The 15341-nt window shown below is 36.3% G+C and overlaps 1 protein-coding gene across 1 annotated transcript in view; it reads right to left on the reverse strand.

The window, feature by feature from the left end:
- The window catches only part of RP1 (RP1 axonemal microtubule associated), a 185212-nt gene that overhangs the window by 130858 nt on the left and 39013 nt on the right, over positions 1-15341 (reverse strand). The window contains exons 12-17 of the mRNA XM_068933834.1: positions 14190-14293; positions 12015-12188; positions 11154-11366; positions 9179-9356; positions 7375-7527; positions 2513-2715 (exon numbers count right to left, since the gene is read on the reverse strand). Coding sequence (XP_068789935.1) covers positions 2513-2715; positions 7375-7527; positions 9179-9356; positions 11154-11366; positions 12015-12188; positions 14190-14293 — 1025 coding nt within the window. The remainder of the gene's footprint in view (positions 1-2512; positions 2716-7374; positions 7528-9178; positions 9357-11153; positions 11367-12014; positions 12189-14189; positions 14294-15341) is intronic.

Consider the following 15341-nt stretch of genomic DNA (forward strand, 5'->3'; position numbering starts at 1 on the left):
GTCATTAATAGAAAGCCATCTTCTCTCTTCAGAGGTCAGAACTTCCTCTGTTCTTACATCAACTTTTAGCCCCCCCTTAGTGCTTTTTGTATAATCAATTTTATGTGATAGCCATGGTGTTACCATGCTCTAGACAAAGATTTCTAAAAGAAAAATCCAACTTTTACTCATTATTACCCTAATGTATTCCAAGTAGTGCACAACAGTTGTTTGAGAAGAATCTGTGGAATTCACATCTGTATTTATATTGGCACAGATGCTATATCAACCTGAATTTCATTAACAAAATAAATAGTAAATCCAGGCTTGCAACACAAAAGGGGTTGTTAATTTTGTTGTTCTTTCCCTTGGTCTAACAAAATAGTTTTTGTTCTGTGGCGACAGATTCGGATATCCTTGCTCATACTGCTTAATATCTTTCTCTATGAGTATTCTTATTAAAACTAACAAGGAGACTTTTGGATTAAAGCGGTAGTAACATAATGGTATATTTGCAGGTTGACTGAAAAAAACTTCTACTGTTGTCATTTGCTACATATTACAAATATACTAATCCACTTCTCAAGTAATACGACATACCGTCTTTTCATTCACGGTGCTGCTGTTCACTGAATATCCATTGCTGTTACGTTTTCTGCTTATGCTAATGAATCTCTCCTTAGCTTTTTTGGTTATACGGTCATTTCAGGGATCAACACAAAATCTGGACTTTGTCAGAATGCAAAGAATGTCTTCTGCCCAAAACAAGCAGAGATCTCCCTTATCTGGCCAAGGGAAGAATCCTTTCGGTACAGTTAGGAGGCATGAGTACAACTAAGTGTTTCCAAAGACATACAAGTCAGGTCTGTTTTAGAAACTTTTGTCGTGTGCACAGTCTTAGAAAGGAGTAAAGGACAAGGCAATAAGCACTTACGTGAGTAAAGTAAGACAGAAAAGGCCATATATGAATGCTTTTCATTTCTCAAGACAATTCTACTCAAATTTTTCATAGTTGTGCCTTCCGCTGGGAAAGTGAAAGCTTAAACTCAAAATTGCCTGGGCTACTACAAGCTTTCTTAAGCTGTTTTTTTCTCCTCTAGGACTCAGGCAAAGCTATAGTAAAGTTGATTACTTTAAAAAATAAAATTTGATATCTTCTACTCTAGAAAACATCAGTGAAAATGTATCAGCTTAAGGATGTAAGTGGTAAAAAGTAGCTGTGATTTTAAGTTTTGCATTCCTGTACTCATTTCAGCACACGTATCCTGCTAAACAAGTACAGGATAAAGTTGAAAGAGAAAAAAAGAAAAAAGAGCTCTTACTCATAGACTTTTTTCTTTGTGGTTTTATGTACTGCAGACTAAAGAATGAAAAGCATTTTGGTGACATTTGTTATTTCATGCCTGAAAGCAATAGACCACTGGTGCGATGTTAAGCATCATAGTGGTAGCCCCAGGTAGTGATGGAAAGATTCTGCTCTCTCATAAGATCAGTATCCAGAGTGCACAGCTCTAATGGCAATAGCTATGTTAGAGAAGAGAAATTGGTCCATATCTTCAAGAATGTACGGATTAACATTGCAAACATGCCATTATCCAACACTGCTTATGATTTATTCACCAATTGGGAGAACTAGATTCCCAGTGGATGAAATCATAGGGTATACATGCTTAAGAACGAACATTACAGCTGATTATCTTCCTACCTATGCCGTATTCATACGATGTATTGTTGTTATTATTGACTAGAATGATCTTGGTTTGCACCAAGATTGCATTAGTGGAGTAAGTGCAGAAAAAAATTCAGCTCAAAATGTGAAAAGTATCACTTCTACTTGAATTATCTCAAGACAACACCACAGTACATGCATCTTAAACAAAGCTTTGAGCAAAACAGAAATTTTAGCATCTCGGTAATTTCCTCTCAGCCTATCTAAACATCATTTTATTTACAACAGGGTTGGGATATTTTTAAATAATTTCAGAACTCTCTGTTTTCAAGATATGATAACACACAGGTTATTGTACTCTTAGCAATCCTGTGAGTAAAGCTTCTGGTATTCCAGCTATTTACAGTATGGTGGCTGAAAAATGGCCAGGTTGTATCTTTCATAACTGAATGAGTTCCACAGTATCCATCTTATAGTATGCTTTGAAAACTGTATGCAAGAACATTTCATTAGTAAAGATCCCTAAACAATCTATAAGCCTTTCATTAGGTATAATTTGTTTAGGAGTGGATAGTTTCTAAAGCTAGTTGAAGTCAATTGCCTTAAAGAAAGCAATTTACTTCTGCAGTTCTCCCATTTTGGCTACTACGTAAGGGAGAGAAGGGTAAAAAAAAAGAAAAAAAGAGCATTTCCTCTGTTGCTAACTATATGCACCAAGCTGATTTAATGCAGTATTCATAGAGATTAGACAGAGATTTATTTTACGCAGTAAACATAGGAGAAAAACATTTTTTCCTTTCACATGACAGAATAATCTTTGGAAAGGTACACAGTAGAATAATGTTCTTAGCCTTCATTAGCTACCTGGAATTCATCCTCCTGCCTGGGAAGAAACAGCTGCTCTCTGTTGTCCTTGACAAGAGTTATTGGTCCAGCTATTCCTCTGTTTCCATATATCCAGAGAGTGACATTTACTTGAGTTCCTGAATTTCCTTTCAGCACTGACACTTTCCATTCATCATCTGAAGGAAGGGGACACTCAACACCTTGGGGATTTCTCATTTCCTCTGTGAAATAAAGAACATTAGTGGAAGATCAAAATCGACATGAAACTGCCAGTCACTGTTGTAACGTCAGCACATAAGGAGAGCATAACAGAGGAGATTGTATTTTTTTTATGGCAAAAGAGGTAGTCAAAAAAGACTGATTTATGTTTCTTGTCTAGACCAAAATGTTCTGATTAGTTGAGCTACAAGATTCAACTGGAAAAGAACAAGTATCTCTCACATACACTCACTATCATCACACTACTCTTTCCGGTTTAGAATAAGGATGCCAGTATGCAGAACCATGGCCATGAAACCAATACGTCTGCTTCCTTACCCTAACATTTTAAAATCAGTAGAATTACCTATAAACACTCCTCAAATGCCTTGTATTGGGAGGTTACTTAGCAGAATCACTGGTTGGAGAACACAGACAATTTTAATTTCAAATGAAAAAGTGATTCAGGAAATTAATTTTATTCAAACTAAATATTAACTAAATATTGTAAAATATCCAGAAGAAGATCACCATATATCCTAGCCCATCGACATGCAAGCATTCGGTGCCAATATTTGGGCTAAAGGAGTTTCTGAATGAATGAGATAATAGCAGTACAGCAAACTTTATAGATAAATTTCACAACTTAAAGGGCTGAGCAAACACAATTTTTGAAAACATATATTTCACCTCAGAATAGGATCTATTGATCTTTTATCTACTTTTGAGAAAAAAAAATATAGATGGAGATCTCAAATGACTCCCCTGAACATGAAGTATTAAAAAATAGACTCTCTCGGCATGAGGGAGAGTAATTTTGTATATTTTAAACCAAATGGAGTTTACAAATATCAGATCTATGGAACATTGTTTTTCAGTAGTACTGTCACTGACCATGAAGTCCTCTCCATGCATCTAGGAAGAGGGAGCCCTTGCCTCCAAAAACTTATAATCTAAGCACTAAGTTTGAAAAGATGAACAAATACATTGTCTAACATACTGTCTACTGCAGAGGTTCCTAAAGATCTCCTCACAAAGCCTTTTAATCTAGCTGCAAGGAGACTTTTTAATATGCTAACTATAATAAATATAATCTGCACTGCAGATAAATTTTCTTTTGTTTCTCCTCGCTCATTCCTCACCCATTAATTGCTTTCTATAAACCACACTTGGAGACCAGAGGCTCCAAATGCTATAATGGAGTTCACTTAGGATATCATAGAATTCATAAAAGCCAATGATTCTGATTTGTTCAAGAATTCCCAAAAGGATCAGCATGCAGCTTCCAGATGCACTAGATATCTTCCTGTCAGAGCCCTCCGCTTTTTAATTTGCTTCATTAAATACTAAACAAAATAAAGCAAAGTGTATGATAGAATTTTGCAAGAATTATCTGACTACACAATTTTGCTAGCATTAAAATAAAAGTGTGGGGACAAAGCGAAAGACAGTTTTGAATCCTTGGGACTTATATGAGCAACAAATTCCGCATTCTGCTGAAACATCAGTGAAGCAAATTGGATAAATGAAGATGATTGATTGATTCAGTACTGAAGCATGGTCCTGATCTTCCCTTTTAATTTCCTCAAATATTGCTTTGATTATATTGGATAAAGGCTTTTGTTTAAGTCATTTTACTTTAAAAAAAAGAAGTATGAAAGTATATAGCTGGCTGGACTAGCTATGTGAAAAGGTTCTTCTACACTAGGCTAAATCATACTTTGAAATCAAAGTAAACCACTGAACCTGAATTAGGTTCCAATAGCCCTGAAATCCTAACCTATACGAAATTTCACAAGAAACTTCACAAGGAATTGCAATGGAATATGATACAGTAAAAAGGTTTACAATAAATAAGGACTAAATTCTGAAATCAGAGTGAATTTCTGCATTGGTAAACACTCTAAAATTTGGTTAATTATTCTTTAAGAAACTCAGAACTTTAGTAGTATGACTTGTACAGTAGTATTTTTAACTGTAGTAGTATAACTTTGGAATGGTTATGGCAATTTAGAAATAGGAAGAATGTTGTAAGAATTGCTGGGTTTATTGTATTTTTCATCATAATTGAGAGTAAGTTATTTTGAAAGAAAAAAAATCCACATACTAAAAATAAACAAAAAATTAACTTCTGCATTGTGGTTACCTGAAATCAAATGGAAAACAGAACAGATACTATTTCTATATTATTTTAATCTGCAAATAAAATATGTTAAAAATTAATAGCAACTAACAATATTCCAGACAGGAAAGGAGCATGCAGGGTATAGAAATTGCTCCTCAGAGACAATTTGTTAATACTGAACGACAAAGTTGTTCTCAGTGTCACAGGCTGCAGCGTCTCATTGAAGCTGATGGGAGCTTTCCCCTCAATTTTACTAGCACATGCAGGCATGTTTTCACCAATGAAATTTAAATATGCTTTCAGAAAAACAGGGACAAGCAAAGAGGAAATCCCCAATACCAAGTCACCCACGAAATCACATAATATTCCTGCATGCTTACTGTTGATGTATGTATGGCACTAGTCTATATTGTCAGTAGAGCTGTTGATTTTGGCTTGCTTTTGCATCTCATAAATGAATAAGATAAAAAGGTTTTTAAAAAATAAACACAATTATTGATTTGAACCTTTGGTGCCTTCTGTTTTGTGTCCTTTATCCTTAACTTTTATGTGCTCCTATAAGTGTATACAAATTCTTCTCTTTCTGCTTTGGCCAGCACAAATGACCAGCCTTGAGTCTGTAATGTGGTGTTTTACATGTATTTTAGCTGAATTGGTCTCTGATAGCCACTCTAATCATCCATCTTGTGAGTCGTTAATTAGAGGCTGGGACCTATCGCCATCCTTGTAGGGTGAAAGCAGTGTCTTGAAGAATAGAGAATTCACACTGCAGCATGTGAAGCCCCTACTGCTGTAGCATAGTCTTCTGTTTAACTAATCCTAAAGCGAATATTATTTATGAAAGCAACAACCAGAAAAGCAGAGACCAGTCAGCAGATTCAAGCATAGAAAAAATGTCCTGGACAGCCTAAGGGTTAATCCGTTTTATGTTTGGATGTTAAGTATACAGCTAGATTGCATACTAAATACAAACATCGTCCTTTTCTGAACACTAACTCCGAGAGTGAAAAAAAGCGGATGAATATTTAATCAGTATGGATTAAAAAATTGAGGCTCAGCCCCAAATGTCAATGGTCGGTTAGATTTTAAAGTATTTCTGAGGGAAAACATCTGACTAAATATGAGCATTTTCTCTGAAAGGCAGAATAACTTTGATATGTTTATTCATTTTGCATAAGCAGAATCTACATTTATGAATGTCACAAATACTTCTAACAAAGTGCTATACACTTTACCTAACCAATTTTATGGTAGATTATGCACCTGTAAAAGGATCCTTTGTATCTGAACCTAAAAACATTCTGCTTCTTTAAAAACAGGTTTGATGGTTTGTATGTCATTACTGTGGTTTTTAAATTCAGCACATCACACTACTTGCTGACAGCCCACAACACTTTGGGAAGGCTTTGTGACAAAATAGTTCAACATAAAGTCTCATAGATTAGAAAGTGAAAGTGGGTGTTCTGAGCTAAGTATGGAAACATTGCCAGAAACAATTAGCAGTATTTAGAAACAATAATTCAGGCAGGATATTTTGGTTCAGCTTGGTTTGGTTATCCTCTGGTTCACATTGGCTCAAAGGTTACATGTACACTTCAAAATAGTACTCTGAACAACAGGCCAAAAACAAATTAGCAACCCACTCAAATCATTTGATGGTATGAATACCTTTGGGACTAGCTCTAGGTGACTAAGCATGTTCTCCCATAGCGAAAATCCCACATAATCTTGCCTTTAAAGCACACTCAAGGGGGCAAACATTTTTCTGCCATGTGGATGTGGTTCAATATGCTGTGCAGAGCTCTGTAGTTTATATTTACCCCATCTGGTTTTGATGATGATACACTGTGCAGATACACTATCCTTGAGTACATCAAAATAAATGAGGACCAGGAAGCAACCTTGATCATCCCCGCTCCTTAACAGTTGTATCACTGCCTGACTGTATCATTTAGCTCCTTAGTCACAGCTTCTCTAGTTACTAGGATGTTGAATATTCCTGGTAAATTTTGAGATGGGGAAATCATTGCCTTAGACCATTTATGTAACTTCTGTAGCTCAAGGAAAGTGTTTTTTTCACTCTAGTAAAACACAGCTGGTACATGATCACTTCAGAGCCATGACTAGAACAGCATTTAACAATTCCTACCTGCCTAAATATAGATATGACGCTAGCATGCGGTACTGGAAAATCTTACTCTTTCCTCAGTGAATGAAAAAGCAGCTAAAAAGGATCCAACACAAAACTGGATGGCATAAATGGGAAATATTCCATCCTCTTCAGTGGGCTTTGGCTAGGGCTCTGTATGATATTAGCCTATTAATTTAGGCCACGGAATAGTTAATAAGAGGAAGAAAAGACAGACAAAGAGATTAGGTGGCTAGATACTTGGAAAATAGTATAGTGAAATTTTTCAGTGGTTATATGCTGATCATTGTTTAATTAATAAACCAAAAAAACCCCACTCTTTGACCTGAGGTAAGTCCTTATAAACATGCATAGAAGGTAGTCATAATATAGTGCGGTATAAGAAATATTTTGTGAACTGTCGCTTACTTGTGGGTGGAAAAGTTAAAGGGCTTTCAGATACTGGCTTCTGGGCTGGCTGGTGTTCAGATTGCTCATATGCTGGTTGGTGTTCAAATTCTCTGAACTCTTTTTTCTTTCGGTTGGGTGCTGCAGATGTTCCCATAGGCTCTTTCCGGCCAACTAAAACGATGAAATGTAAACTCTACCAGTAGCTGCAAATCATTTGCTTTTTCTTATTCAGAAGCTTCCCATATATGCAATGACAAACAGTAATAATAGATCTCACAATTGTTCAACACAACAGACGCCAAAATCTTTCCTTTATGTATTGCACAACTACTAGTAATAGGCTTTCATTGTTAGCAATATGTCATGAAAAAAAGAAAAAATATAGCATGCCAATAAAAATCCCTTTTCTGCTTTGAAAATCTAAGTAATAATTTAACATTGATGTATGAATCAAATGACTTGTTCAAATGTAGTTTTCCTCAAGATAAGCTTCTCCACCCCCTTGATGTTTCCTTTCTTAAAGTGTGGAACGCTGAAATGAAAGCTGCTAGAGGATATTTCTGATAATATGAAACAGCAAACAGGCAAATCTTGGTTACTCTGGTAGAAAATATTAGCTCCTTTTATCTTCCTTTTACTGAGTAACAGGGATTTGGGGGTACCTGAGCTTGTAATAAAGTAACATTTAGCTTATTTTAATGGCATTGAGAAGCACTACTTTCTTAAGAACTTCCATGGAAAACCCAATCCTCCAAAGAGTACAAAAGAAAATTCTTTCCTTGTTTCTACAAGGACACGCTCCCTGAAGTGTTCTTGTTACCTTGCAGCCCATAGGGACTGAATGGTGAGGATGCCATTAAGGTGGCTTTCACAAAGCTTCAATGTTTCTTGGTCAAAATATACACAAAACAGAATTCATAACAAGACAGGTTGTATGCTATGATATTTTCCCACTGCTGATCAAAGAATTCTAGATGAACCTGTTCTGCTTGTGTCTGGCAAAAATCTAACTGGAAATTGAACTGAAAGCTGATGGTCAGTTTATAATTTTCAAATGACGTTGCATTTCTTGATCTCTATGGCAATTTCCACAAGATAGGAATAGCAATGCTGTAATTCCACCAGTATCTTCTTCAGTTCTAACACAACTCAACCGGCTATGAACAGATCACCAAATAAAAAACTTCATTCTCCTGAAGGAACTAGAGCAGGAGAAGAGACAAGCAGTCAGTCCAATGGCCATGATCCAGAGAGTGCTGAGAGAGAATTTCTAGGTCTTGGCTAGTCGGCTAGAACGTGTCAGCCTAGTGGGGGAGCTTTTGATTGCCATAACTCTCACATCTGACTGTAGGACAGAAGAATCAATACACTTGGGGTGGGGAGAGTGTAAAGTATTTTACATCACTGAAAATGAAACCATACTGAAGACTGTCAGCTATACCCTCTCTAAAGTCTACTGCTTTCCTCATAAATATAGGAAGGACTGTGGTATAGCTGACAGCAAGACACCATCTCTCAGGTTTCCCTAATGTGCCTAGAATGGGGAACAGACCCAGGAAGTCAATTCCATCTCTATCTTGTCAGCAAAAAAAATGATTTCCTCTGCATCATTTACTGTTAAAAATAAAAGAAAAAGATGAAGAAAAAATAACTAGCCACCCAGGAGAAATTATGTGTGGGTGCAATAAACTTTTCACCTTTAAAAGTACTCAAACACACAAGGAAAATTGTATAAGTTTAGCTTTTATGCTTTTACTTTGAATTTTGTCAGTCAAAACACCGATCACTAAAGCAAATTGAAGCATATTAAGAAATCACATACATTTGATGACCTGGGGATAGAATAAAATGTTTCTCTCTCCAGTGTGAATGACTGGCTTAGCCTGGCCATCTGGCAGAAGACCAACATATATTCCTTTGTTTCGCACTGATTCGAGGCTTACAGACCCGCTTTCCAAATTATGCTCAATTTTAAAGTGACAGTATTCATCACCTGTGCCCTAAGAAATTGAAAACAGAAACATGAATTCAACAATTGAATTGATATAACTGGGGAACTTGGGTGTTTCTTAAGACTTGAATATTACTTTCTTCTAACGACATTTCAAATTTAGGTTCCTCTCAATGTGTTATGTTATTATACATACACACACACACACACACACACACACACGCACACACAAATCTGCATCTTGGCCCTATTTATTCCTCTGTGGTCAGATGAGGCCAATCACATAGTCTGAGTAAGTAAAAAATCACATGTGAAAACATTCTAATTCATGTGAGGATTTAGGCAAAGTCTAAGATATCTTCAAAGTAGTTTCCCACTTAGCCAAGTTTCGGGAGGACAGGGAATGTGAAAAATTCTATTTTAGACAACAGAGGAAATATATATGAGTTTGTACATAATGCAGACTTGCTAGCATTACATGACATAATGACACTTATTAAATACATTTTTCTGCTTTTCATAAACTACTTTTACTGTCTGCTCTTAACATTTTTAATTCCCATTTCATAGTACTTACATGATAAATTTCAAAGCCTTTACTCATTCAAAGCCTCTATACACTTCTGAGAGAACCAGATCCTTTAACAGCAATAAGTTAATATGACTGTGGATTTAAAAGCACACAGAATCGTACACACTAAAGTTGCAGTCACAGTTACATGGGCTAAGGCATCAGGGTTTCAGCTAGTCTTTAGAATATGACAACTTCCTTCTGAACAATAACCAAAAACAGACAATAAAATCCCAGTTTAACGTTTCTTAGAGAAGATCACTCATATATTACATTTTTAACCTCAAAACGTATTAACTGCTAGAGAGAAAAGTACAAGCTATATGTGAAACTCTCCTTTTGAGCCAGGCCTCCCAGTCCACTAGTGAGGGCACTGCTGAAAAGTAAGACATTCACAAATATATATACAAAATATGCATAAAATACTTCAACCTCTTACCAAAGTCTATTAGAGTCAGTGGGAAAACTGTCATGGATCTCAACAGGTTGCATCTTAATTATTCATTAGTATTGTTCTGATCAATCATCAGTTTACACTTAATACCACTTTCAATCACAAAACATTCTGCCACATTCCAAACAATTATATCAGTTATTATAAATAAATAGATGTAGGGTTAGTAGACATTGAGTCTAAAGAGTAAATTTGTTTCCTTTCAAATGTAAATCTACAATAGTTAAACTCCTAGCAGGTTCAAAAATCAAATTCATTAAAGAATCAGAATATTTCAATCATTTCCCAAATCCAGTTTTACTCCTAAATATAAAGACTACTTATAAATGGTAAGGTAATTTCAAGAATAAAAAACTCTACATGATGTTAGCTGATGAAAAAAAAAAATCATGTCCTTAATTTCAAACAAAACAGAATTGTTCAATAAAAGCTGGGAACACCCACCATCGCTCCCTGGCATCAACATTCTCCCCAAAAACTCACATCAGTGTAACTGTAGTTGTTCAATAGAAAACAGATCAGTGCAACAGAATCTTGACACAGTCATCATCTACCAACAGATATGCTTCAATTGCATCCACTTTCTCCCTAGTTTAAAAATATAAGTAGATCTTTACAATCAAGTGTTGAACATATCTGACAACTTGCCTGTTGCATTTCTCTCTTTCCTTGGGCAAATAAGGGAAAAGATCTGAAAATTTTTAAACCTGAGCAATGTTTTTATCACATTTTTGTCCAAGCAACTCAAAAAAGATTCACTGCTATCACTGACAATATACTCAAATAACATGCAGAGGAAAACACAAACAGGAACCGCTTACTGTTCCGTTACACTGGCCATCTTTTATCTTCAAATACATTCGTGGGTTTCTCACACTTTCAAACATGCAGACTCCAGAGCTGACTTTATGCACCTTCCAATAGGATTCCTGCTGCTGACGTCCCGCTCCGCTGCAGCTGCCATCAGGCCCAAGGGAGAGAGCCTGGCAGAGGCTTGTGTTGAGCAGAATGACGGCACCATGGTGAAATACACCCTTCGCATCAGAGACAACAAGTCCTTTGTTAATAGCACAGCATCTCTCCACATTTATCTTTGACGTTTTTACCGTCTATACTGATTTATTTTAAGCATTTTTTTCATGCATTTCCGTGTATAAAATGTAAGTGAATAAGTCCCAAATAACTGAAATATACCTTCAGCCTTTGGACATGTGCTGTAATTCTGTGCAAACACTAATCTGAATAGTGGAAGTCCTTCACCACTCCACAGTTGCACTGCTGCTTACTGTTTAGCAGCGTAGCATAGCATTCTGAGCACAAGTTTGGTGGCAGGTTAAGGAATGTTCATTTCAAATTGAGTAATTTCTCCTGCAACTCTCCTGCATGTGCATACTTTCAACCTTTTGGAAGGTTTTCTTAAAATTTCAGAGATGTATCTTTATTTTCTCTAGGTTTTAACTCACCTTAATTGAACATACCAGCCACAGGATTTTAATTGCTTTCCCTAGACGAGGCATAAAGGAAAATTTCTCAAGTAATACATACCTGTTAAACTGTAGTTTAGCTCCACCTCGTGGAAGAGGATCACTTTTCATCTCGCAGTCCTCTGAGATTTAATCAAATGCAATCTGCTTATAAGGGTAAGTTTCAGAAGGGTCTTAATGCCTCTCCACCCACCTTACCTTAACATGCACAACAAATTCTTTGGAAAGTCCAGCATATCCTGTTGTTTCATCAGCTACTTTGCCTTGAAGACTGAACGTAACAGTGTGACCTGGATTCCTGGCTGACTCCAGAATGGCACAGCAATTTGGTTGAAGGTGAACACACAGTTCACAGTGAGTCTCACCTTTGTGCTAACATGGTTAAAGTAGGAATAATCACTGATATGAACTACAAGACATGGCAAAATCCAAAACAGAATGAGTATGATGACATGGTTTTCGTACCATTCCAGTTTCTACACTACAGTGATGGTACCAGTTTAATATGAAAATATCCTTCTATTTCCTCAAACTTGCTTTTTCTTACCTGCAGTTCTAAAACCGAGAGGCTCAGAACTGTAGCTTCTATGGCATGTCAGAATATAGAAACATTTCGTCTTAAAATGACACAAATTGGAGGGTAACATGAAAGATACTTGGCTGTTCCAATTAGAGAGTCACAGCCTAAAAACTTGGGCAAGGCAGATGGAACATAAAACCAGCATACACAGGGAATGAACTAAATTAACTATCTACCACCAACCCTCCTTCATTTGCTTCAGTGTCCCTCCTCATTAGTTTATATTACTCTCCCAGGTAACACTTATGGAATCATGAGCTTTATATCGAAGAGTAAAGCAACCACTATCCATGCTTATCTGTTCAGGTTTGCAGACTGTGATCCCATTGTATGAAAGAAACAATATACAAAATACTTACTTAAGCATTTTATCAACTTCATCATCATCCACATATTTCAATAAAACTAGGACTTTATTAAACATTAAATGCAAATAATCAACCCAATAATTTAAAAGACTTCTGGTTTACATAATTTCACATTTTTCAGTATTTTTCATAATTCAAAGAACGAATATTTCTAGAGAAAATTTTCATTTCCCAAGCACTACATTTTGAAGAAAGATCTTCATTCTCAAAAAAACTGTCTATTAGATCCAATATAGACTTTAAAAAGTAAAGGAAAAATTGGATGGATTTTAGAGGTGATTGTGAAAGAAATGAGCCAGCATGCCCTCAAAATATAATTAAATGTGCATTTCACGGTCAATGTAATCCTTTTATTGCCACTTTGGTTTATGTTTACATATATTCATTCTAAGGACCTCAAAGAATTTTAAACAAAAACAATATTTCTCACATTCCCTGAGAAGAGGAGCATCTTGCACTTGCACTTGCATTAAAAACAAAAAAATTGAGAGCCACTGTTTCAATAGGTTGCTCAAGCTCATAACGTGTCAGTAACAAAGAAGAAAAGAGAGAGCTGGGACTCAAGCACCCAGTTAACACCCTGTTGCAGCGATACATACTGCATGCAATGTCACAGGCTGCAAGAGGTTCTCTTTATCAGAATTATGCTAATGAACATGAAAGCTAGAAAGCCCTGCAGGGGGATCTGACGGTTTGCCTGGCAGCTTGAAGCTATTCCCATTGAGAGACCTACTTCTGCTGAAAGCCTTCTATTCCCTCTAATGCCAGTGCACATAATGTAAGAGAGAGATGGGGCCTGCTTTGACTATTAGATTATTCACTGGTTAAATAATAGAAAGGGAAGCAGTTTCCTCCCTTGTCGGTAGAGAGTTCCGTCAGAAAGAACTAACTTCTACAACTGCATTTGCCCACTTGCGTATTGCCAGTGCTGAGCAAGAAAGGCTTTGAAGAGAGGATGAAACAGTAATGATCAAAACAAATCTAGAATATTTTGGCTGGCTTTTGATAGGCAGGTTACCTAGAAACAAAACACAAAGGAAATAAATGGACATTTAAAATCAGTCCTTAGAATTGACACTTATCCAAAAAGAAGGGATATTTGGGCATTCCAAGTATCTTGTCAGCATGTGACAAGTCAATATAACTCATAGCTTGGAACAGTCTGGTATTCCCACACCAAACATTCAGGCCTTTAAAAAAATTCATCAAGGATTAAAAAGTAAACCGTGAGAATACAGACCCTAAACAAAGCCCGAGGTCTGAATTTGCCTAACCACTGGCAGTTTCCTGGGTTTATTCTTTAGCTCTTAGCTCCTTACCTGACTGGAAGAGTGATTATTTATTAGACAGATTAAAAACAGCACTATCTTTAATCACATAACGAAATGTTATCATGAAACAGCAATCAGTAAGAGCATTTCCTACCTTTCCAGTTACATGGCCATTGACAACAGCAAGAGCAAGATGTGGCATCTGATGACTGCTGAATATACATGTATTTCTCCTTTTGACAATTACATCAAAAAGACCTAAGAGTTGAATGAAAAAATTGGTAGAAGCATGAAAGATTATTAATTTGTATTTGTATCTAATTACAATGAATGACTTATCATTTTAAAGGGAAAAGAATAAATTAAGTATTTATTAACTTAACAGTTCGACCTCTGAAACTTAACAGTTTGACCTCTGAGCAATGAATTCCCTTCTCATTCATTTAGAACAGAGCATCTAGAGACTGCTATCAGTCTCTCTGCCTGGAGGAAAATAACCCTGAGAACTACTGATAAGGAAAATGCTCTCTTCATTGGAGTACATTTTTGAAAAATTCCATAAAAAGGAAGTCAGGGATGCCAGTGTAATGAACTGGGTTATAGCAATTGAATTTACACAATAAATAATACATAATGTAAGTAGCATAAAACTCTCAGGTAGGAAAACAAAATTCATTTTTCTGCATTAATATTAGAATTTGTAAAGCAAATCTTGCAGCATGGCTCATGGCTTCTAATATTCTTAACAGTTACCTCTTCTGGTTGCAAAATACTGATGAAAGCTAAAGATAAAGCAATGACATTTTTATTGTCCCTACCAGCAGCAGCTGATTATTAGAACACCTGTTGTACCACTACGTCGTGTTGTCCTGTTTGTAAGCTGTAGCTGTCTCCAGATGAGTCCTGGATTGCTCATGATGTAAGATTTTGATGGTGTCATTGGGAACAAGAGAATTATATATAGGCAATGAGTGTTGTGCCTATTGGGATGATGCCACAATTTATGGGAGGCCTTGGGCCTAAAATACAGATGAGACTTCCAGCCCTCAGAGCAACACAGGAAGTGACACATAACTGCCAAGTGGGTCTTCTCTGTTTTAGACAGAAATAGAACTTTCTGAGAAATTGAAAACCCCAGACCAAATCATGACCTGGCATAATCTGCCATCACCACCTTGAAGGGCTTTAAAATATATTGGTTAAGTCTGGTAAAGATCTGGGCTCCTGTTTATTAATAAGCAGTTCTACCAGTATCTGAAACATGCAGTTTCCTACTAGGAAAGACAAGTAGCTAGTGTATGTTGAA

This window comes from Struthio camelus, chromosome 2 (genome assembly GCF_040807025.1).
Source record: "Struthio camelus isolate bStrCam1 chromosome 2, bStrCam1.hap1, whole genome shotgun sequence".
NCBI classification, from domain to species: Eukaryota; Metazoa; Chordata; class Aves; order Struthioniformes; family Struthionidae; genus Struthio; species Struthio camelus.